General features: G+C 37.6%; 1 protein-coding gene across 10 annotated transcripts in view; it reads left to right on the forward strand.

Annotated features, from left to right (window-relative positions):
* EVI5 (ecotropic viral integration site 5) overlaps window positions 1-25604 on the forward strand; it is a 244948-nt gene that overhangs the window by 149423 nt on the left and 69921 nt on the right. For all 10 annotated transcript variants that reach the window (XM_055585126.1, XM_055585128.1, XM_055585131.1 and 7 more), the window contains 4 exons: window positions 2819-2959; window positions 4093-4251; window positions 15372-15518; window positions 25080-25175. In XM_055585126.1, coding sequence (XP_055441101.1) covers window positions 2819-2959; window positions 4093-4251; window positions 15372-15518; window positions 25080-25175 — 543 coding nt within the window. The remainder of the gene's footprint in view (window positions 1-2818; window positions 2960-4092; window positions 4252-15371; window positions 15519-25079; window positions 25176-25604) is intronic.

A 25604-nucleotide genomic window follows, 5' to 3' on the forward strand; every position in this document is an offset into this window, starting at 1 on the left:
AGCATCACTACAAACAAAGCTAGTGGAGGTGATGGAATTCCAGTTGAGCTATTCCAAATCCTGAAAGATGATGCTGTGAAAGTGCTGCACTCAATATGCCAGCACATTTGGAAAACTCAGCAGTGGCCACAGGACTGGAAAAGGTCAGTTTTCATTCCAATTCCAAAGAAAGGCAATGCCAAAGAATGCTCAAACTACTGCACAATTGCACTCATCTCACATGCTGGTAAAGTAATGCTCAAAATTCTCCAAGCCAGGCTTCAGCAATACGTGAACCGTGAACTTCCTGATGTTCAAGCTGGTTTTAGAAAAGGCAGAGGAGCCAGAGATCAAATTGCCAACATCTGCTGGATCATGGAAAAAGCAAGAGAGTTCCAGAAAAACATCTATTTCTGCTTTATTGACTATGCCAAAGCCTTTGATTGTGTGGATCACAATAAACTGTGGAAAATTCTGAAAGAGATGGGAATTCCAGACCACCTGATCTGCCTCTTGAGAAATCTGTATGCAGGTCAGGAAGCAACAGTTAGAACTAGGCATGGAACAACAGACTGGCTCCAAATAGGAAAAGGAGTTTGTCAAGGCTGTATATTGTCATTCTGTTTATTTAACTTCTCTGCAGAGTACATCATGAGAAATGCTGGCCTGGAAGAAACACAAGCTGGAATCAAGATTGCCGGGAGAAATATCAATAACCTCAGATATGCAGATGACACCACCCTTATGGCAGAAAGTGAAGAGGAACTCAAAAGCCTTTTGATGAAAGTGAAAGTGGAGAGTGAAAAAGTTGGCTTAAAGCTCAACATTCAGAAAATGAAGATCATGGCATCCGGTCCCATCACTTCATGGCAAATAGATGGGGAAACAGTGGAAACAGTGTCAGACTTTATTTTTGGGGGTTCCAAAATCACTACAGATGGTGACTACAGCCATGAAATTAAAAGATGCTTACTCCTTGGAAGGAAAGTTATGACCAACCTAGATAGCATATTCAAAAGTAGAGACATTACTTTGCCAACAAAGTTTCGTCTAGTCAAGGCTATGGTTTTTCCTGTGGTCATGTATGGATGTGAGAGTTGGACTGTGAAGAAGGCTGAGCACCGAAGAATTGATGCTTTTGAACTGTGGTGTTGGAGAAGACTCTTGAGAGTCCCTTGGACTGCAAGGAGATCCAACCAGTCCATTCTGAAGGAGATCAGCCCTGGGATTTGTTTGGAAGGAATGATGCTAAAGCTGAAACTCCAGTACTTTGGCCACCTCATGCGAAGAGTTGACTCATTGGAAAAGACTCTGATGCTGGGAGGGACTGGGGGCAAGAGGAGAAGGGGACAACAGAGGATGAGATGGCTGGATGGCATCACTGACTCAATGGACATGAGTCTGAGTGAACTCCGGGAGTTGGTGATGGACAGGGAGGCCTGGCGTGCTGCGATTCATGGGTGGCAAAGAGTCAGACACGACTGAGCGACTGATCTGATCTCTGATGGTTAATTTCTTCATGCAATATAGTTATTCTTAAAATACATATACAGTAAATTTCTGGATTTCAGTTGAGAAAATATTTAAAATCCATCACAAAAAATGTGTAGTTGGCAAGAATAACTTTATTCAGCCACCTCTGTGGGCTAACATGTTAATGAAATATTTCAGAGATAGAAAATTTTGTAGACTTGGAACTTAGTTTACTCAAGGAACTTTTATTAGAGCCTAATTTAGAATTCTTTGGTCATTCCTGAGAGCAGTTTAATATGGCAACCCTATATCCTAAGATGGGTCTTTCAGGACCCATCTTGTACCCTTAAAGGAAATACTTAGATTACTTTAGAACTAATTTCTTGAGTATTGATTAGTCACAGTAGTGACTAATGTACAAATATTTTACACTCCTTTTCCAAAGTGGTGTGTTGAAAAAATAAAACAAAATTTGAACTGCTCTCTTCTATAAATCCTTAAAATATAAATGATGTTCATGCTTTGTTTGAAGTCCTAATCAGAGGTTAGTATGTTTATTGCCATGTTGAAAAACATTTTTAATCTTGTTGCTCCATAATTCTGATTAGTATTTTATTAAAACAGAATTAGACTTTCAGTGTCCTTAAAATTAAAGACAGTTCCTTCCTGGTGGGAATGTAAAACATGCAGCTGCTTTTGAAAAGTTTGCCAGTTTCTTAAAAATTAAATGTAGAATTACCATCTGATCTAGCATTTCTGCTCTTTCACATATACTCAGGAGAGTTAAAAACATACATCTACACAAAAACTTTTACATAAATGCCCATAGCAGTGTTACTCATAGTAACCTCAAAGTGAAAACAACTTATATTTCCATCAACTGATGAATGTATAAATAAAATGTGGTATATCTGTACATTGAAGTTATTATTTGGCAATTTTAAAAAAATGAAATTTGAAAACATGCTGAGTGAAAGAAGCTAGTCATAAAAGGCCATAAATTGTATGATTGCATTTGTATGAAATATTCAAAATAGGCAAGATCATAGAGACATACATTAGTGATTGTCAGGGCCTGGGGGTGTAGAAAACATAGAGTAACTGCAAATGGGCATAGGGTTTCTTGGGGGTGATTAAAATGTACTGAAATTAGTTTGTGATGATGGTTGCATAACCCTGTGAATACTCTTAAAAACGGCTGACTAATAAGTTTCATAGTTTGTGGATTATATCTCAATAAGATTGTATCAAATTAAGCACAATTACATATGAGATAAAATAGCTCTTGTTATTTTGCTGTATTGTTGTATATGCTGTATTTTATTCTTTAAATTAAAAAAAAATCCCCAATTCTCTATTGCTTTAGAGAAACAACTCCTTTCCTGATGAGAATAACATTGCAAGACTTCAGGAAGAACTCATTGCTGTGAAACTGAGAGAAGCAGAAGCTATTATGGGTTTGAAAGAGCTTAGACAACAAGTCAAGGATTTGGAGGAACACTGGCAGGTATATGAGTATATTTTGTGTGCTTTTTTTTAAAAAAATGTAAAACCTGAATATCCATTTTGTGTAAATTTGAAGTAGTTAATGACCAACACTAGGGTTTGAGTTTAAAGTGAGAAAGACTCTGTTAGGTACAAAACTGAGAGCATTTAGAAATTGAAAGTACTTTTAAGCTTTTTTTCTCTTTGATTTTTAGAATTAAGCAAAATGTAAAATAGAGACCAAGTCATATTTTTGTTGTCTTATTATACCATTGTGATTTAAGTTAACTTTTTCTAAAGAACTAAGAGAAAATTTTTTTATATTATACTTATTTCTTCTGTTGTTAAATTCATTGGTCATTATGAAGCATCAGAATGGTGTGTGGCATCAACATAAATTTATGAATTTGTAACTTCTTTTGAAAATGGTTTTATCACAAAATAAAATAGACATTTAGTTGGTTATATGCCACAAATTTATTCCCATATGAGGGAAACTACTGATAAGTAGCAAAAAAAAAGAAAAATAGAATCCATAAGACAGAAGGGAAAACAGAAAGGAAAAAAACTACATATTATTTCAGAAAGTGATCTTGGTATGAATTGGGGTGGGGAATATATCTAGCAAAGTTCTTTACATTGCCATGGCTTTTTTTTTTTTTTTAAGAAATATCAGACAGCAATAAACTGGAAATTAATTAAAAACAAATGAAAGAATTTTTTGAGAACACTGTTCTTAATTTCTGCTATTGTTTCCTTAATTCATGAATGGTTCCGTTTCCCCCTTTTCCTGGGATTTCATTAAAAAATAATGTAAAAATCTCTCAGGGAAAAATGAGGATTAAAATTATATTTTTTACAATAATTAATCTACAGAATAAAAACATATTTGAACTGTATCTGAGTTTATATCCCAAATCTGCCACTTACTGGCTGTGGGACCTTTCTGGAGTTGCTTAATCACAATTTCCATTTTCTTTTCTGTACAGTGAAAATAATAGCGTTTAACTTTTAAGATTTTCTGGAAATTAAATAAAATGACACATATAAAGTAGGTTATACAGTACTGGGCCTGAAATAAGTGCTCAGTTAATTTGGCTTTTATTTTAGTACTGGGAATATTTGTTGCAATATAATTTTTTTTTTAAATTTTAGCGCCACTTAGCTCGTACTACTGGGAGATGGAAAGACCCACATAAGAAAAATGCCATGATTGAGTTACAAGATGAACTGATGACCATCCGACTTAGAGAAGCTGAAACACAAGCAGAAATAAAAGAAATAAAACAGAGGATGATGGAAATGGAAACACAGGTAGGCTAATAACTTTAAAAACTATTGTTAACCCATCAAAAGTTTATGTACAAATTGTATCATTCTTAGAGTAGAGCTAAAAGGTGGACATACGAAACTGCCTCGTCTACAATTTTCTATCCCAAATGAAAAGGACTAAAACGTAATACTATATATATATATATATATTTTTGGCCATGCTATGTGGATGCAGGATCTTAGTTTCCCAACCAGGGTTTGAACCTGTGCCCCCTGCACTGAAAGTGCAGGGGCAGTTTTGACCACTGAACCACTAGGAAAGTCCCAAAACCCATATTCCTTGATGGCAGAGATTTAGTGTCTTCTTTCACTCTTTCAGCAAAGTTGAAGCAAGTCATAAAACTCTATTTGACTTTGTTTCCTTATTGCACAACCTGAAAGGGAATATTCAGGTCGAGCAAAATTTCTTAACACAACTTAACATTTGGGGCCAGATAATTTTTTATTGTGAGACTGGCCTGTGCATTGTAGCACGTTTAGCAGCATCTCTGGCCTCTAACTACTACCACATCCCTCTACTCTCTATTCAGAAGCACCACACCCCCACCTCCCTATGATGGCTGAAAACATCTCCACACAGATGTCAAATGTCCCCAGGGAGGCCAAATTGCCCCTGCTTGACAACCACTGATACAGAATGTAATGTGAAGGATGCTTCCTAAAATTGTGTAATGTGGTGACTCTGAGCAGTCAGTTCCAGAGTTATACTTCTCATGTCCCCTGTTTCTCTAATAAATACTATCTCAAATATTCTTGACTTAAAACCTACAAAGTCCTTTTTATGACACCCATTTGCATTATAAAAGTACATTTGGGATATTTGGTTTTTATGTGGTACATCTATTCTCTGTAATGTTATTTGGTTTTCAGAATACTTTTTCAGTCAGTAGGGGGCATAGTTAACTCATGTATCATTCTATACACTTAAATGTAAAATCATCATCCCAACTTGAATGTGATAACCCAGATATGTAAATCCTTTAGAAGAAATATATCTTATTTTACATTGTTCACAGAGTTATTTCATGTGTTTTTCATTGTAGTTAAAAATAACAGTAAGATTATAAAAAGTAGAAATCTGGCTTTATGATGGGCAGTTTTATTCTTATGATCAGATTTTATCTCAATATAAATACTAAATATGCAACCACAACTTTTTAGCCAGTGTTCAGGATTTATTTCAGAGTGACTATAGGTAAATGAGTCAAACTCAACAAATGTAGTTTTGTGAACTTATAAATACAAAGCAGTGTGTATCCATCAAAGATCTTATACTTGAGAAATCAGTCATGTACAAACTGTATTTAAATTCGCTACATAAGATGAATGTTAACTAAATTTACTGTGGTAATCATTTCACAATATATGTAAATCAAGTTATGCTGTACACCTTAGACTTATACAATGCTGTATGTTCACTTCAGTTGCTCAGTCATGTCTGACTCTTTGCGACCCTATGAATCGCAGCGCGTCAGGCCTCCCGTTCCATCACCAACTGCCAGAGTCCACCCAGACCCATGTCCATTGAGTTGGTGATGCCATCCAACCTTCTCATCCTCTGTCGTCGCCTTCTCCTCCTGCCTTCAATCTTTCCCAGCATCAGGGTCTTTTCAAATGAGTCAGCTCTTTGCATCAGGTGACCAAAGTATTGGACTTTCAGCTTCAACATCAATCCTTCCAATGAACACCCAGGACTGATCTCCTTCAGAATGGACTGATTGGATCTCCTTGTAGTCCAAGGGACTCTCAAGAGTCTTCTCCAACACCACAGTTCAGAAGCATCAATTCTTCGGTGCTCAGCTTTCTTCATAGTCCAACTTTCACATCTATACATGACCATGGGAAAAACCATAGCCTTGACTAGATGGACCTCTGTTGACAAAGTAATGTCTCTGCTTTTTAATATGCTATCTAGGTTGGCCATAACTTTCCTTCTAAGGAGTAAGTGTCTTTTAATTTCATGGCTGCAGTCACCATCTGCAGTGATTTTGGAGCCCAAAAAAATAAAGTCAGCCACTGTTTCCACTTTTCCCCATCTATCTGCCATGAAGTGATGGGATTGGATGCCATGATCTTCGTTTTCTGAATGTTGAGCTTTAAGCCAACTTTTTCACTCTCCTCTTTCACTTTCATCAAGAGGCTCTTTAGTTCTTCGCTTTCTGCCATAAGGGTGGTGTCATCTGCATATCTGAGGTTATTGATATTTCTCCCGGCAATCTTGATTCCAGCTTGTGCTTCCTCCAGCCCAGCATTTCTCATGATGTACTCTGCATAGAAGTTAAATAAGCAGGGTGACAATATACAGCCTTGATGTACTCCTTTTCGTATTTGGAACCAGTCTGTTGTTCCATGTCCAGTTCTAACTGTTACTTCCTGACCTGCATACAGGTTTCTCAAGAGGCAGATCAGGTGGTTTGGTGTTCCCATCTCTTTCAGAATTTTCCACAGTTTATTGTGATCCACACAGTCAAAGGCTTTGGCATAGTCAGTAAAGCAGAAATAGATGTTTTTCTGGAACTCTCTTGCTTTTTCGATGATCCACTGGATGTTGGCAGTTTGATCTCTGGTTCCTCTGCTTTTCAGCCAGCTTGAACATCTGGAAGTTCACGGTTCACGTATTGCTGAAGCCTGGCTTGCAGAATTTTGAGCATTACTTTACTAACGTGTGAGATGAGTGCAACTGTGTGGTAGTTTGAACATTCTTTGGCATTGCCTTTCTTTGGAATTGGAATGAAAACTGACCTTTTCCAGTCCTGTGGCCACTGCTGAGTTTTCCAAATGTGCTGGCATATTGAGTGCAGCACTTTCACAGTATCATCTTTCAGGATTTGGAATAGCTCAACTGGAATTCCATCACCTCCACTAGCTTTGTTTGTAGTGATGCTTTCTAAGGCCCACTTGAGTTCACATTCCAGGATGTCTGGCTCTAGGTGAGTGTGAGTGATCACACCATCATGATTATCTGGGTCGTGAAGATCTTTTTTGTACAGTTCTTCCGTGTATTCTTGCCACCTCTTCTTAATATCTTCTTAATATATTAATATCTTTGAAATATCTTCTGTTAGGTCCATACCATTTCTGTCCTTTATTGAGCTCATCTTTGCATGAAATGTTCCCTTGGTATCTCTAATTTATCAATAAAACTGGAAGCACTATATAATTCAGAAATTTGTAATTAGGGAATTAAATACAAATTGCTATGGAGAATAGGACAGGACAATTAATTCCAACTAGGTGGTTTGGAAAACCTAGAAGAAATTTGGAAAGGAGAAAACCTTCCTAAGGAATTTGTATTTTGCACTATTCCTGACTAATGTATTTGGTTCCTAAACGTCAGGGCATGTACTGGTGATGATCCATGATGCTTTCTCATTGCAAAGTGAGAAAAATAAATAAAAATAGTGTGGTGTGTTGGTTATCTAAAGAATATTGCATTAAACACCCATGTATCCAGCATCCAGATTAAGAAATAGGTCCTTGCTGATACATGTAGCTCCAGTTCCTTCATTTTAATGACTCTTAGAAAAGTGTGCCTGGTAAGTATACCTTAGTTTATGGAGCCACTTTCCTCCTTGTACTGACATTTGCTATTACAGACATTGCTGCCCTGAACATTCTTGCATGTTTCCTTGTGTATATCTCCAGTAGGAGTTTCTTTAGTACAGGGGTTCTTATCTGTTTTGTGTGCCATGCACCCCTTTGGGAGCCTGAAACTTATGAACCTCTTTTCAAAATAATATTTTTTAATGCATAAAATAAAATATATAGGGTCGTGAAGAAAACCAGTTATATTGAGATACAGTTATCAAAATACAAGTTTGTGATATAGAGGGCAGACACAGAAACATACACAACATATTCCCATTGCAGGAATCAGGTTTTTCATAATTTAGATTTTTTTGTACCTGAATTAGATTGTACTATAATTTTCTTTTGTGGGGAGACTTTTATCTGGTTTTGGCACCAAGGTTATAGTAAGCTTGATAAATGAATTGGGTTGTATTTAACTTTTTCTATTCTCAGAAGTTTTTTGTAAGATTGAAATTACCTGTTACTTAAATATTTGCTGGAATTCATTCCTTTTCTTTTAACTCTTTTTTTTTTTTTTTGGTCATGGGGCAGTTGGGATCTTAGTTCCCCTACCAGGGAATGGAACCCCTGCCCCCTGCAGTGGAAGCAAAGACCACTGAACCACCAGGGAAGTCCCTGGAATTCATTCCTTTAAACAGTCTTGTCTTTTTGTTTTGTGGGCATGTTTAAGCGATACATTTGAAATTCGAATCTTTAGATGAAGTGGACAATTTCCTAGAGAAATACAATTTGACTTGATGTGACTTTTGCTTGTTTTTTCCTTGAGTTTCTGGGACCTGTGAATTTGTGACTGCCATGAAATTTGGAAATTTCTTAGTCATCATTTCATCACATACTTATCCCACACTCTCTTCTTCAGGAATTCCAGTCATACTTACATTAAATTGTTGATGTTGTCCAGCAATTCTTGGTTATTCTTTGCCTTCCCATTATTTTTCCTCATTGTATTTCAGTTTCTGTTGACTGACCTATTTCTCTTGATTTATCACTAAGTTCATTGATTCTTTCCTCCACTTTGTGAGTTGTCTGATGAGCCATTGAAGGCATTCTTTACGTCTGTTACTATGCTTTTTACTTCTAGTATTTCCTTTTAATTCTTACAGTTTTCATTTCTTTGCTGGTATTACCTATCTGATGTTGCATATCTTTCTCCTTTCCCATAGAGCCCTTAATTTAAATTCCTTGTCAGAAAACTTCAATATCTGTGTCATATATGAGGCTGGTTCTGTTGATTGCTTTATCTCTTGGAAGTGTTTGGTTTTTTACCTTTTCCTATGCTTTGTAATCTTTTTTTTTTAAACTAGATGTGCGTCTTGTGTAGGAGAGTAGACTAAAGTAAATGGTTTGTATGCCTGGAAATGGGTACATCTTTCCTTCTACTGGGCCTTTAATGTGGGGGGTTTGAGTTAATACAGTCAGGAGTTGGGCAGGTTTGAGGTTTGTTGTTTCTGTGGTTACCCTCATTGCACCACAGGCTTCAAATTCCTCTAGCAATGTCTTATTTTTAGGTTAGGGGCTGGTTTGCCAGAGGGTTTTCTCACTATCTTTAGGTCTTCCCTTTGCACAGCACTTGAGGAGTTGTCAGTCCCCAGCAGTGTCCCACTGTTACTTTTGTTCCACAAGAAACTGGAAGAGCAGGGAAAACGCCTGCCCTGTTCTGAGAAAGCCACAGTCTTTCGCTGCGTTAGTGTGTTCCTGTATCTGGGGCATCTGGCCTCAGTGCTCGAGTCCTTTGTGTGTTAGTCGCTCAGTCGTGTCTGACTCTTTGCAACCCCGTGAACTGTAGCCTACCAGGCTCCTCTGTCCATGAAATTCTTTAGGCAAGAATACTGGAGTGGGTTGTTATGCCCTTCTCCAGGGGATTGTCCCAACCCAGGGATCAAACCCAGGTCTCCTACATTGCAGGCAGATTCTTTACCATCTGAACCATCAGGAACCCTATTCCCAAGCTATAGTCCAGCCCCTTCCCCAGATGCACTTGTTTTCCCAGTGCCCAAGGGACAGCAGTGTTTGTTGTCCTGCTCCAAGCAAATTAACCTTTGGTTCCCTAGAGGAGATAAGCAAGGATTAGTGCCCTTTCCCCCTCCCTGAGGCCTGTACTGTGGAGATCTCTTTCTCAAGACTCTCATCCGTCTTTTCTGTCTGTTCTGTTGAAGGAAAATGTACAAGAGTTTGTGAACTGTTTTGTCCCCACAGGCTCCACGCTTTCTAACCAGCCCATACTTATGCTCCACCAGTTTGATATTTATTCTAGCTGAATTATTCTTAATGGCTTCTAGCAGCATCTGCCATGTGCCTTCTTAGATTTGGGACTGGTTAGTTGTCCTGTGACCTCTCAGTGTGTTCAACAGTAGTCATGAACTTAGAGTTTGGCTGCCCTTATTTTTTTTTAATTGAAAACCAGTGTTCTTTCTGACTCTCTACATCCTCAATCAGAAATCAAAAGTCTTTATTATGATGTATTTGAAATTATTTTATTTTATACTCTCTCTCTTCTTTTTTTCTGTTTTTTCCTCCTTTCTCACTTTTTATTGGATTTGTTTTTCTTTTTCTTTTTATTCAGCTCAGTCGCTCAGTCATGTCCAACTCTTTGCAGCCCTATAGACTGCAGCATGCCCAGGCTTCCCTGTCCATCACCAACTCCTAAAGCTTGCTCAAACTCATGTCCATCAAATTGATGATGCAGTCCAACCACCTCATCCTCTGTTGTCCCCTTCTCCTCCAGCCTTCAATCTTTCCCAGCATCAGGGTCTTTTCCAGTGAGACAGTTCTTTGCATCAAGTGGCCAAAGTATTGGAGTTTCAGCTTTAGCATCAGTCCTTCCAATGAATATTCAGGACTGATTTCCTTTGAGATTGACTGGTTGGATCTCCTTGCAGTCCAAGGGACTCTCAAGAGTCTTCTCCAACACCACAGTTCAAAAGCATCAGTTCTTCAGCACTAAGCTTTCTTTTCTTAATGGTTCCAACTCTAACATCCATACATGACTACTGGAAAAACCATAGATGGACCTTTGTTAGCAAAGTGTCTCTGCTTTTTAATACGCTGTCTAGGTTTGTCATAGCTTTTCTTCCAAGGAGCAAGCGTCTTTTAATTTTATGGCTGCAGTCACCATCTGCAGTTATTTTGGAGTCCAAAAAAATGAAGTCTCTTAACTGTTTCCATTGTTTCCCTATCTGTTTGCCATGAGTGATGGAACTGTATCCTATGATCTTCATTTTCTGAATGTTGAGTTTTAAGCCAGCTTTTTCACTTTCCTCTCTCACTTTCATAAAGAGGCTCTTGAGTTCCTCTTTGCTTTCTGCTATAAGGGTGGTGTTATCTGCATATCTGAGGTTATTGATATTTCTCCCAGCAATCTTGATTCTAGCTTGTGCTTCATTCAGCCCAGCATTTTACATGAGATACTCTGCATATAAGTTAAATAAGCAGGGTGACAATATGCAGCCTTGATTCGCTCCTTTCCCAATTTGGAACCAGTCTGTTGTTCAATGTCCAGTTCTAACTGTTGCTTCCTGACCTGCATACAGATTTCTCAGGAGGCAGGTAAGGTGGTCTGGTATTCCCATATTAATCTGACTTTTATAACTCCTTTTCTTTTCTACTAGTGTTTGTTACCTGGGGAAAAAATGCTTCCCTGATGGAACAAAGTCTAAAGTTACTAATTATCTCTGTTTTTTTCCAAACTGTATTAGGTCCTTAGAAGAACTCCCATGTGCTCTTGCATCTTCTAGCCTTATATCTTACTATTATTGTACCTCCAAATTCCTATTATTTTTTTACCTCCAAATTTCTAGACATTATTGTCTTATGGAGTCAATATTCCTGTGGTTTTGTCTGAAAAGTGAAAATGAAAGTCGCTTACTCAGCTCTTTGTGACCCCATGGACTGTATAGTCCATGGAGTCTCCATGCCAGAATACTGGAGTGGGTAGCCTTTGCCTTCTCCAGGGGATCTTCCCAACCCGGGGATCGAACCCAGGTCTCCTGCATTGCAGGCAGATTCTTTACCAGCTGAGCCACACGGGAAGCCTGTGGTTTTGTCTACCTGCATGCTATTTTTTTGCTCTTTATTCTTACTTTTATCTAACAGTTTCCTCCCAGTTTCAATCATGAGTTGTAAACTTTCTCACTTTCTTAAAATAAATGTACTTTTCTCTCCTCTGTGATAGTTAGCTGAGTATACTTTTATAGGATGAAATTTTTTTTTTTTTAACACTACCAATTTTTCCTGTTGAGATGTCTGCTGGATATTTCACTTTCCACCTTCACAGATACTGTTTTTCCCTTGATTTGCCTCTGCTTTACTTTAGCATTCTATAAGTTTTGATATAATATATTTTGATAAGGATTTATTTATATTTATCCCAAATAGTATTTGGGACTAATTGTGCTTCCTAGGATATAGATGCATATGTGATTTTTGTTGTAAAAATTCTCAATTATTATCATCTTCTTAAGCCATCACAGCTCACTTTTTTGGGGGGAGGGCAACACCTGTAAAGTATATTTTATACCCCTTTATTCTCTTTTCTATCTCTTGACATCTTCTGGGACACTAATTTTTTCTTCATTGTGTCTAGTTCTTAGTTGCTTAGTTTTATCTGACTTTTTCCGACCCCATGGACTGTAGCCTGCCAGGGTCCTCTGCTCATGGGAATTCTCCAGGCAAGAATACTGGAGAATGTTGCCATACCCTCCTCCAGGGGATCTTCCCAATCTAGGGATCGAACCCAGGTCTCCCACATTGCAGGCAGATTCTTTACTGTCTGAAACACCAGGGAAGCCCAAGAATACGGGAGTGGGTACCCTTCCCTTCCCCAGGGGATCTTCATGACTCAGGAGTCAAACCAGGGTCTCCTGCATTGCAGGTGGATTCTTTACAAGCTGAGCTACCAGCGAAGTCCGACTCTTTATGACCCCAGGGGCTGTAGCCTGCCAGGCTTCTCAGTCCACGGAATTCTCCAGGCAAGAATACTGGAGTGGGTTCCCATGCTCTTCTCCAGGGGATCTTCCTGACCCAGGGACTGAACCTGAGTCTCCTGCATTGCAGACAGATTCTTTACTAACTGAGCTACCAGGGAAGCCCTCATTATGTTTAATCTCCTATTTAACCCTTTCATTGAATTTATTATCAAGTGTCTGTTAATTTTGGAAATTATATTTGGTTATTTTTCAAATTTGCTGATATTTTGACAGTGACTAGTTCTTTGTTTATGCTTCTTTTTATGTTTAATATGTAAACTATTTTGTATAAAATCCTTATGTGATTATTATCTAGAGTTCTTAAGAATCTAGCATATTTTTTGTCTGCCATTTCTCACTCATAGTCAATTCTTGGGTTTTAATTATTTGTGTGAGTATTTTGTAATTTTGTAGCATGGAATGGTATTTAGGGGTACAGGGAGGAGTTTTGGAGTGTATGTTGAAGGGGTGTCCCTCTGAAGTATAGTTATTTGTTTTAATGATAAGACAGAGATAGAGATAAGATAGAGATAACACAGTAAAAAGAGGTTGTGGAACATTTTGAATATGGTTAAGAAGTTCACTCTTAACTTTGTAGACAGACAGTGTTCACTGATTGAAAGTGAGAAAGAAGAGAGTAGAGGATGGTCATAGGAAGGAGGCATTACTTCTGTGGGTCAGGAAGATGAATAGTGAAAATAAAGAAACCTGGAAGTGGTAGAAAGTGTTTGAGCTTAAATCTATCAGGTGATACAGATTTTAAAATGAAAACTGGAGGCAGGATCATTTTCATAGAATAAGACAGAATAGTAATAGTAATAACCGAGTATTTGTTAAATGTCTTTTATTTCAGGCACTAGGAGAGAACTACTTTCATAAGCTTTTCTCATGTAATTCTCACAACACAGCCTTAAAAGTCAAGCAGTAATATCTCCACTCCTATCAGTGTACTAAAACTTGATAGAATTAGATAACTTCACCAAGATTGAGGAATTGTTAAATGAGGAGCCAGATTTTTGCCTGTGTTTGGTTATGAAAATGCCTACTGTTTCTTTCAGGACCCTAATAGAGTAATTTAGAATTGAGAGAATCAAGCTGAGTCAAGCCTGAATATGAAAACTACCTCATGTCAGTGAATTCACTATCTATAATGTTAAGGTCCTATTGTATAATAAAGGGAACTATATTCAGTATCCTATAATAAACCATAATGGAAAAGTATTTAGAACGGGGGAAAAAAAAAATATATATATATATATATATAAAATTGAATCACTTTGCTGTATCCCAGAAACTAAAAGGGCTTCCCTTGTGGCTCAGACACTAAAGACTCTGCCTGTAATCCAAGAGACCTGGGTTCAATCCCTGTGTCAGGAAGATCTCCTGGAGAAGGGAACGGCAACCCAGTCCAGTATCCTTGCCTGGAGAATCCCAGGGACAGAGGAGCCTAGGGGGCTACAGTTCATGAAGTAATTGTAAAGACAATTAAATGAGAAATAGATAGTATTTTGCATATGGTTTTCTTAAAAAAAAAAAAATATATTATTGTTGTGTAGTCACTAACTCTTGTCCAGCTGTTTTGCAACCCCATGGACTGTAGCCTGTCTGGCTTCTCTGCCTATGGGATTTCCCAGACAAGAATACTGGAGTGAGTTGCCATTTTCTTCTCCAGAGAATCTTCCCAACTTAAGGATCCATCCCAAGTCTCCTACATTGCAGGAGATTCTTTACCACTGAGTCACCTGGGAAGCCCTGTGTACGTGTTTCAAATGAGGAAATAGAAATTAGACATTAATTAGTTTGTTTAATTACCAAATGGTAATCCAGAATTCAAAGCTAGTCCATAAGCCATAAAAACAGACTGTGCTATACTACATTGTAGGAATGTAGTTAACATGGCACAGTTTGTGACATCAAAAAGTTTGCAGTTCAGTAAGTGGTGGTGATATCTTTTCAGCGGTCTGTGCTTTCTTTTGTGAACTGGAAAGGGGAGTTATTAAATACATCATATCTCTGTATCTGTTTATACCATATTGCCTATTTCAGAAATTAATACCTATAAGTTCTATATAAACATCCTTAGAGTTAAAAGATATTTATTGTATGAATGGTAAATGGATCTTTAATGAAAGTTTCTAATGTGAACCTTATGCATTCTTTTGATTTTTAAAGCAGTTTTATAATTTTTTTAAGTATTTAACTATTTGTTGAATAAAATAGACCTATAACTAACAATAACATTGAAAATATTGCTGAGACATAATATACACATGTAGAAATTTATAAGTTTTGTGATAGTCATGTCCAACTCTTTGCCACCCTATGGACTGTAGCCTGCCAGGTTCCTCTGTCCATGGAATTCTTCAGGCAAGAATACTGAAGTGGGTTCCCATTCCCATCTCCAGGGGATCTTCCCAACCCAGGGATTGAACCCTGGTCTCCTGCATTGCAGGCAGATTCTTTACCTTCTGAGCCACCAGTTTTTTAATCTGTATTCTGATATTTATATTTTTATCTGTATTCTGTATTTATATTTTTAATTGTTAGAACCAGATCAATAGTAATCATCTTCGAAGAGCAGAGCAAGAGGTGATCAATCTACAGGAGAAGGTGCAATATCTTTCTGCACAGAACAAAGGATTGCTTACCCAATTGAGTGAAGCAAAGCGCAAACAAGCAGAGATTGAATGCAAGGTAAATATATCAACTAGCAAGTTTATGTTTTAGTCAATATAATAATTTTTTTTGTTTTTATCTCATCACTGAGTACATTATCATAAAACTAAAAGAAGCTAGTCTTATTTCCTACTTTTCCTGAACTTAGTTTGGCAGTTGCTTTTGGGCCAGGTTACCTCATCATGCTCTGGGTAAATTTCAGGCTGGAAACTTCATTTTCAACCACATGGTTAGGAAATTAAGTTAACCAAGTTATTGAAGGTTGGTATCTCTGTTGACCTGTAGCCCTTTAAAACTGAAACTTTTAATGTCTCAACCAGAAAGACAGGTAATTTAGAGAAGTTGGGTCTACTCTGCTTGGATTGGCACCTTATTAGTGAGCTGTCAATATTGATATATGTTTTCTGTTTACAGAATAAAAGAGCTGTGTGTGTACCCAAGGGTTGGCAAAATTGTGTGCATTTCAAGTTATTATTTCAATCAATTAAATTTTTTATGGAGTGTTTGGATTCATAAAGTATGGAAAAGTTTTTGAATGCAAGTATTTTTTTTCCTTAAATAAATTTATAATACAGCAATGATTAGAGAGAAGGCGAAGTTGGGAAATGAGGTAGAAGGAGAGGGGTTGTGTGTGTGTGTGTGTGTGAGAAATAACTAAAGAGATGACTGCGGTGAACATTAGAATGAATTACGAGGGCAAGTTTGGTTTTGTTTATGAGATTTAAAAAAAAAAACTAGACATTCATCTTTCCATGGTGAGAGAGTAGGAATAATGCTCTTTAAAGATTCCAGCCTTATTATTCTATGATAAGAAATAAGACTTTCAATGGCAGATATAAAGCTGTAATTCCATCAACTTGTTCTAGTGTCATTAAAAACCAAAAGTGAAGCTTGAGTGGTTTATCAGTGTCACTGAAATCCAGAGATGAAATTACATCCTGATAAATATGCATGACTGTTACAGTTTACTCTGACAGAAATCTGTAGGCAGTACTGAAATTTGTTCTAATGTAAGAGTAGTCCCTCCTGAAATATGTGACTAAGTGTGCTTTTTTTTTTTTCTGTCTTGTGGGATCTTAATTCTTAGACTTGGGATTGAACCTAAGCCATGGCAGAGAAAGCACTGAGTCCTAACCATTGGACTGCAAGGAAATTCCCTAGACTAATTTAAAAATAAGATGATGTAACATGAGATTACATCAATTTGATTTAGTATACTAATATCTTTTTCAGTTTTTTATTTTGCAGTGTCTGTCCTGACTTATTTAATAAAGAACTAAATTTAGTATTTTATTATTGATATGTTTTCCTTTAAACATGTTGATAACATTGTTACTGGATTTAATATTGTACCCCAGATACCTTAGTACCTTTTAATCAAAGTAAAGTGTTATTTGGAAATAAATATTTGGGGAGTTTGCTGATGAAATAATTGTTTGCTTTGAATTTCTGTAAGTAATGGGCCCACATTCAGAATTCTGAGAACTGATATGAGATCTTATTTAACTTTAACTTTTCATTAATACCTCTGTAAAGTATATACAGATGCTGATTCTGAGATCTTCCCTGTGTTTAAGGTGTATATTGGTTTATTCAAATTTTTTAAATGCCTTTTGCAGATTTCCAGCATGATCAATGTTAATTGTCACCCTAGCATCTGGCACATTCTGATTAAGTGTTAAATATTTAATTTGTCATATTGAAACAATTCAGCAATAAACTGAACTTTTTCAAGACAGCTAGTCTTTCAGTTATATAAATCTGATAGTTTTCATTTCATTTTATGTGATTATAGCTTGTGGTTTGTTTATAAGTAATTATTAAAGCTCATGCTGTTTTTCATTGATGTAAAACAGGATACTGTTTTCGCTTGTTTTTAATTTTTTTTTTTTTTGGCTGCACTGGGTCTTTGTTGCTGCCTGCGGACTTTGTCTAGTTGCAGCGAGCGGGGGCTACTCTTGGTTGCAGTGTGCGGGCTTCTCATTGTGGTGGCTCCTGTTGTTGGGGAGCACAGGCTCTTGGCACTCGCGCTTCAGTAGGTGTGGTACAGTCCTAGTTGCTATGGCTTGTGGAATCTTTCAGAACCAGGGACTGAACCCGTGTTCCCTGCATTGGCAGACAGATTCTCATCCACCATACCACTGGGGAAATCAGGGATACTGTTTTTAATATTAGCATTATCATTGTTATTTATCCCACTTGGTTTGAGTACTTATACATCACTGCTTCATTTTTGTTGAGCATTGAGCGTACTGTTTCATTTTGGACACTGCCTCAGAACCCATTGGATAGTATAGTGTTCCATTTATGCACCTTATTACTCTTCTAAAGTCTGAAAAATCTGAAATTCCATAACATACCCGGCCCCCAGAATTTCAGTGATAAGATTGTTGGATTTCCTGTGTAAATCTAAATTTGAAAATTATACAAAGATTTTATACTCTAATAACAGATATATCATTTTATATCTCCAGGAGAAAAGGTATTACATATTCATATACAAACTTGTAAAATTGTGTAATAAATAATGTTAAGTGAGGAAAGCTGAGCAAAGTATTTTATGATTATAATATTGTGCATGTATGGAATAATGATAGGAAGAAAACAAGAAATTAAACCTGTTGCTTATCATGTAATTTTTAGTAGCTTAATACTTGTGCATTTTTTCATAATGCTTTGATGTTTTTAAAGCTAAATATAAATGAAAACATTCAAATCCTTTTTATCTTACTCTCTTCCTGACCCTACCACATACACCCCTTTATTTTTTCCCCAGATAATGTTTTTATTATTTTCTGACAACTTCCTTTAGAGTTTCTTTTAGGCAGATACTAGTAATTAAAAGTATATACTTTTTCTTCTCATAGTCTTATGTGAAAGTTAGCAGACAATAATATATTCTGCTTTTTGCTTTTTACGTTAATATGTTTTGTCAGCTTTCAGTTATCAGTGCTTGGAGTCTCCTCGTTAGTTTCTAAGATGCATTGTTTTCCATTGCATGTATATACCACAGTGTCCTTAACTAGGTCCCTATTGATGGATACATGGTTTGTTCCCAGTGTTTTACTTCTACAAGCAGTGTATAGTGAATGACTTTGTACATACATAATTTCAGATGTATAGAGGTATATCTACACATTTCTATAGAATAAGTTACTATAAATTTGATTGCTTGGTCAGAGAGTAAATACCTTGGTACTTTTTTAGTTTTTGTCAAATTACTCTCCTTAGGTTTGTACCATTTTGTGCTTTGACCTGCAGGGCATGATGGTACCTGTTTCTTTATCTTGTTTCTTATAAATTGTATAATAAAATCTTTTCATTTTAATTAGATGCAATTTATATGTTCTAGATCAGTGATTTTCAAATAAGGATTGGAGGAGGTGAGATTATGAGACTTCAAAGAATGATAACATCAGCATACATATTTGTCAAATATTTGGGTGTCTTCTTATAGGTTATTCTTATAAGCATTGGGGATACAGTAGTGGAGAAGGTAGACCTAATGTTTAGTGAAACAATAAATAAGAAATAGAAAAGATCATTAGTAATAATGTTCTATAGAGTGAGAAGTTAGAGGAAGTGGTAATTAAGATCAAGTGCCAGGAGATGGTATCAGAGCTGAAGAATAAGAAAGAACCAGCCATATGAAGAGTAGGGGGGAGATCCTTAGATGAAAAAGGTCAGAGATCAAGACCCAAAAAGCCGGAAAGAACTTGGTTGCTGAGTCTCATATATAATGCAGAGCTGAATGAGATAAAGCCAGGGAGGTAAGCTAGGACTTAGCTTCTTACCATGTAGATATTTATAGGTCATGGTAACAAGTTTGAGTTTTACTGTTAAATGCTGTGGGAGGCCACTGAGAGGTAGGATAAAAAACATGATACATTTTTTTGATTTGCTATATTTGCTTCAGTTTTTTATTTAAATTTTATTCATTATTTTATTTTTGTTTGTGCTGGGTCTTTGCTTTACAAGAGCTTTTTCTCTAGTTGTGGTGAGTGGGGGCTTCTCTCTAGTTGTGGTGCGGGGGCTTCTCTTTGCAGTAGCTTCTCTTGTTGCGGAGCACGGGCTTTTGAGCTTGCAGGCTTCAGAAGCGCTTGGGCTCAGTGGTTGTGACACACAGCTTAGTTGCCCCACAGCATGTGAAATCTTCCTGGACTAGGAATTAAACCCCTGTCCCCTGCATTGGCAGGCAGATTCTTAACCATTGGACCACCAGGGAAGTCCTTTGCTTCAGTTTTTTACTTTTACTTTTGAAATAATTTTAGGTTTACAGTAAAGTGGCAAAGATGGTACAGAGAGTTCCCATATAACCTTTAATCAGCCCCTCCTAATTTTAACCTGTTACATAAACATGACACATTTATTAGTACTAAGAAATGAACATTAGTAATAATGTTATTACTGAATTACAGACTTCATTCAGATTTCCCCATCATGTCTCATTCTTCTTTGATCTGTGAGGTATGCTGTAGAAATCCCTCAATTTAGGATTGTTTGATGTTTTCTTATGCTTAGACCAAGGTTATGTGTCTTAGGCCCTTTCTCAGTATATTATATCAGGGGCATGTATATGTTCAGTTGCTAAGTCGTGTCCAGCTCTTTTGCAGCCCCATGGACTGTAGCCCTGCCAGGCTTCTCTGTCCATGGGATTTCCCAGGCAAGAATACTGGAGTGGGTAGCCACATCTTCCTCCAGGGGACCTTGACCCAGGGATCAAACCTGCATCTCCAGCACTGGCAGCATATTCTTTACCACTGAGCCATCTGGGAAGCCCATCAGGGGGCATTACCTCTGGTGCTATTAACTTGGGTCATTTGCTTAAGTTGGTATCTGCTAGCTTTCTCCACTACAGAAGTCCCCCCACCCTCATACTCTGTTCCTTACAGGCAGGTTACTGAGCCTAGACAATGGTCCAAGTGGAGGAAAGGGCATTAAGTTACAACTCCTGAAGGAAAGAGTATCAAAGAATTTGTTACAACCACCACAATAGGGCAATAATTAATAAGTATTTGGAGGAACTATTATGACCAACTTGGACTGCAAGGAGATCATTCCCTGGTGGCTTAGATGGTAGAGCATCTGCCTACAATGTGGGAGACCCAGGTTCAATCCCTGGGTTGGGAAGATCTCCTGGAGAAGGAAATGGCAACCCACTCCAGTATTCTGCCTGGAAAATCCCATGGACAGAGGACCCTGGTAGGCTACAATCCATGCAAAGAGTCGGACACGACTGAGCGACTTCACTCATGACCAACCTAGATAGCATATTAAAAAGCAGAGACATTACTTTGCCAACAAAGGTCCGTCTAGTCAAGGCTATGGTTTTTCCAGTGGTCATGTATAGATGTGAGAGTTGGACTGTGAAGAAAGCTGAGCGCTGAAGAATTGATGCTTTTGAACTGTGGTGTTGGAGAAGACTCTTGAGAGTCCCTTGGACTGCAAGGAGATCCAACCAGTCCATTCTAAAGGAGATCAGTCCTGGGTGTTCATTGGAAGGACTGATGTTGAAGCTGAAACTCCAATACTTTGGCCACCTCATGCGAAGAGTTAACTCATTGGAAAAGACCCTGATGCTGGGAGGGATTGGGGGCAGGAGGAGAAGGGGACAAGAAGGGGATGAGATGGCTGGATGGCATCACAGACTCGATGGACATGAGTCTGAGTGAACTCCGGGAGTTGGTGATGGACAGGGAGGCCTGGCGTGCTGCGATTCATGGGGTTGCAAAGAGTTGGACATGACTGAGTGACTGAACTGAACTGGAGGAACTATTTTGCGTTTATGCAAATATGCTTAAGGTTTCAGCAGTTAATTTTAGCTTTATTAGGAGATAATGCATGTAACAATATAATTATTTTTAAAAAGAACACACATGCCATTGTGTGTGGACATGGATTGGAGGTGGCTTTGGAAAGAGGTGATATGAGATCATCAGGTACTAGAACAAGACAGAGGTGCTAGCTTTGGCTCAGGTATTGGCAATGAAACTAAAGTAGAGTAGATCAATCCAGTATTTTTATAGAGACTCAGTGATTGGGTTGGAGAGGGAGGAAAAGTAGGAGAAAGTTGGTGCCCAAATATTTGGTGTTTTACCTGATGGATATAATATTTTTATACAATGTTAAAATTAGTAGAGTAAATATGTATTAGTTATCTATTGCTATTTAACAGATAACCTTTAAAATTTAGCAGCTTAAAATAATAGTAACCACTAATACCCCAGAGTTTCTATGGATCTGAAATTCAGAAGCAGCTTAATCTAGTGATTCTGATTTAGAGTCTCATGAGGCAATGCAAAGAAATAGAGGAAAACAACAGAATGGGAAACTCTAGGGATCTCTTCAAGAAAATCAGAGATACCAAAGGAACATTTCATGCAAAGATGAGCTCGATAAAGGACAGAAATGGTATGGACCTAACAGAAGCAGAAGATATTAAGAAAAGATGGCAAGAATACACAGATTCTAGAAAAAAAGATCTTCACGACCCAGATAATCACGATGGTGTGATCACTGACCTTGAGCCAGACATCCTGGAATGTGAACTCAAGTGGGCCTTAGAAAGCATCACTACAAACAAAGCTAGTGGAGGTGATGGAATTCCAGTTGAGCTATTCCTAATCCTGAAAGATGATGCTGTGAAAGTGCTGCACTCAATATGCCAGCACATTTGGAAAACTCAGCAGTGGCCACAGGACTGGAAAAGGTCAGTTTTCATTCCAATCCCAAAGAAAGGCAATGCCAAAGAATGCTCAAACTACCGCACAGTTGCACTCATCTCACACGCTAGTAAAGTAATGCTCAAAATTCTCCAAGCCAGGCTTCAGCAATATGTGAACCGTGAACTTCCTGAGGTTCAAGCTGGTTTTAGAAAAGGCAGAGGAACCAGAGATCAAATTGCCAACATCCGCTGGATCATGGAAAAAGTAAGAGAGTTCCAGAAAAACATCTATTTCTGCTTTATTGACTATGCCAAAGCCTTTGACTGTGTGGATCACAATAAACTGTGGAAAATTCTGAAAGAGATGGGAATTCCAGACCACCTGATCTGCCTCTTGAGAAATCTGTATGCAGGTCAGGAAGCAACAGTTAGAACTGGACATGTAACAACAGACTGGTTCCAAATAGGAAAAGGAGTTCGTCAAGGCTGTATATTGTCACCCTGTTTATTTAACTTCTATGCAGAGTACATCATGAGAAACGCTGGGCTGGAAGAAGCACAAGCTGGAATCAAGATTGCCGGGAGAAATATCAATAACCTCAGATATGCAGATGACACCACCCTTATGGCAGTAAGTGAAGAGGAACTCAAAAGCCTCTTGATGAAAGTGAAAGAGGAGAGTGAAAAAGTTGGCTTAAAGCTCAACATTCAGAAAATGAAGATCATGACATCCAGTCCCATCACTTCATGGCAAATAGATGGGGAAACAGTGGAAACAGTGTCAGACTTTGTTTTTCTGGGCTCCAAAATCACTACAGATGGGACTGTAGCCATGAAATTAAAAGATGCTTACTCCTTGGAAGGAAAGTTACGACCAATCTAGATAGCATATTCAAAAGCAGAGACATTACTTTGCCAACAAAGGTCCATTTAGTCAAGGCTATGGTTTTTCCTGTGGTCATGTATGGATGTGAGAGTTGGACTGTGAAGAAGGCTGAGCGCCGAAGAATTGATGCTTTTGAACTGTGGTGTTGGAGAAGACTCTTGAGAGTCCCTTGGACTGCAAGGAGATCCAACCAGTCCGTTCTGAAGGAGATCAGCCCTGGGATTTCTTTGGAAGTAAGAACTTCCAAATGATGCTGAAGCTGAAACTCCAGTACTTTGGCCACCTCATGGGAAGAGTTGACTCATTGGAAAAGACTCTGATGCTGGGAGGGATTGGGGGCAGGAGGAGAAGGGGACGACAGAGGATGAGATGGCTGGATGGCATCACTGACTCGATGGACGTGAGTCTGAGTGAACTCCGGGAGTTGGTGATGGACAGGGAGGCCTGGCGTGCTGCAATTCATGGGGTTGCAAACAGTTGGACACGACTGCGCGACTGATCTGATCTGATCTGATCTGAGGCTACTGTCTTCTCAGGCTTAGCTAAAGCTAAAGGATGAGGCTGTTTAAGTGGCACACTCAGTGGTTGCAAGGTGGTGCTGGCTGTTGGAAAGAGATCTTGGTCCTCAAGGGGCTCTGTCTTAGCAAAGGATACAGACAGACACACCATTACAATGCAGTATGAGTGGTGCTATGATTGAGGTGGTACATTGGATCCTGTAATGTGAGTTTAGTGTTAGATTTATGGTTCAAGCAAAGCTCACTAAGGAATGATTCAGCTGAGACCTTAAGGATGTGTAGGAGTTAGTTGAGGAAAGGCAACAGAGAGTTCACTAGGCGAAGGGAATAGCACATGTGAAGAGCAAAACAGAGAAGGTTGTTTGCTTGAACTAAAAGTTCATTCGAGTTGGAGGGGAGTGTGTGATAAGGAATACTGGTAATATATGAAGCTAGAGCAGTAGATAGGGAAGCCAAATCATGGGGAATCCTGGACACCAGTAAAAGAACCTGTTATCTCAAGATCTGTGGAGTACTATTAAAGTGTTTAAAATAAGGGAGTGACAGAGATTTGAGTTTTATTAAACATAGACACAATGGTGTGTTGGAACTAGCTGGTAAAGGCTTGCAAGAACCAATTGTTAAATTTTCAGGAATTTTGTGACACAATTGTTAAACAGCCATATTAAAAATTAAATTATTTAACATAATTAACAAATTATGATAAAATAATGATAGTAAATACTCAAACTTCATGATTTCCTAATTTTTACATTTTACTATTATCTGTGCATTTCAGATTATTTATACTTAACTATATCTGTATTGTAGACATACCATGGTGTGCCACTGATGTTATCTTCAGGTTTGAAGTTTTAAAAAATTTTGATATTACTGTCAGGTGCTTAATTTCTCCTATGGTCACCATGCTGCACATTTTTGATACTGATTGCTAAATTTCAACTCAAGTTAATATTTCATCAATATTATATATTTTTGTATATCCCATCTTTCTCTTCTGTTATCTCCTTTTTAGTATAAAGTAAATATTCATTAACATTCATTGCCTCAAAATGTAATTTTAAAAATATTATCTAGCTAATATACAGTGTTTATATTCCCTATCAATCTATTGCCCTAGTTACATATTTGAAAGTTCTCAATAATTGTTCTTGGATAAAAAATTAATTTTTCACAGTCAACAGTAATTTTAATAGTTTTAATAACTTTTAATTTAAAAGTTTGAGCAATATTTATATACAAGTGCTCTTAAATATGGAATGCTGTTCTGTATATTTATTCTTCATTTTATACCAAGTTCAAGATATAATGGCATTTAAAAAGATTTTTTTATTGGAGTATAGTTGATTCACAATGTTGTGTTAGTTATAATGGCACTTTTTTCACCTCTGATTTAATCAGGAGTCTATTTGTTACTTTCTAAATTTGAGGCAAGTTACAGTGTCTATGTTTTATTAATGGTTTGGTTTATTGTGTGGTTTATTTTTGATTTGTTTTGTTTACCACCCTAGAACAAGGAAGAAGTGATGGCTGTGAGACTCCGGGAAGCAGATAGCATAGCAGCTGTTGCTGAACTACAGCAGCACATTGCTGAGCTTGAAATCCAGGTACCATATGAAAATAGTAAAGTAAATGTAGTAATAATGCAGTTATTTCCCCTTTCCTCTGCACCTGGATAGTGACTTATGTCTTCATCCTAATGACTGTGTTTCTGTTTTCAACACTTCTTTCCAAGTCCAGTTTTTTAAATTGCAATAAAAATATACTTATTGCAGTAAAATTTACAATTTTAATGTATACAGCCTGTTTCATTAAGTACATTCTCATTGTTGTGCAACCAATTTCCAAAACTCTTCACCTTGTAAAACTGAAACTTTGTGCCTATTCAACAACTCCCCATTCCCTTCTTCCCTGGAAACCACTCTTGTACTTTCTGTCTCTAAATTTGACTCCTCTAATTAATCTCATGTAAGTAAAAATCATAGAGTATTTGTTTTTCTGTGACTGGCTTATTTTACTAAGGGTAATGTCCTCAA

Source organism: Bubalus kerabau, chromosome 6 (genome assembly GCF_029407905.1).
Source record: "Bubalus kerabau isolate K-KA32 ecotype Philippines breed swamp buffalo chromosome 6, PCC_UOA_SB_1v2, whole genome shotgun sequence".
NCBI lineage: Eukaryota > Metazoa > Chordata > Mammalia > Artiodactyla > Bovidae > Bubalus > Bubalus kerabau.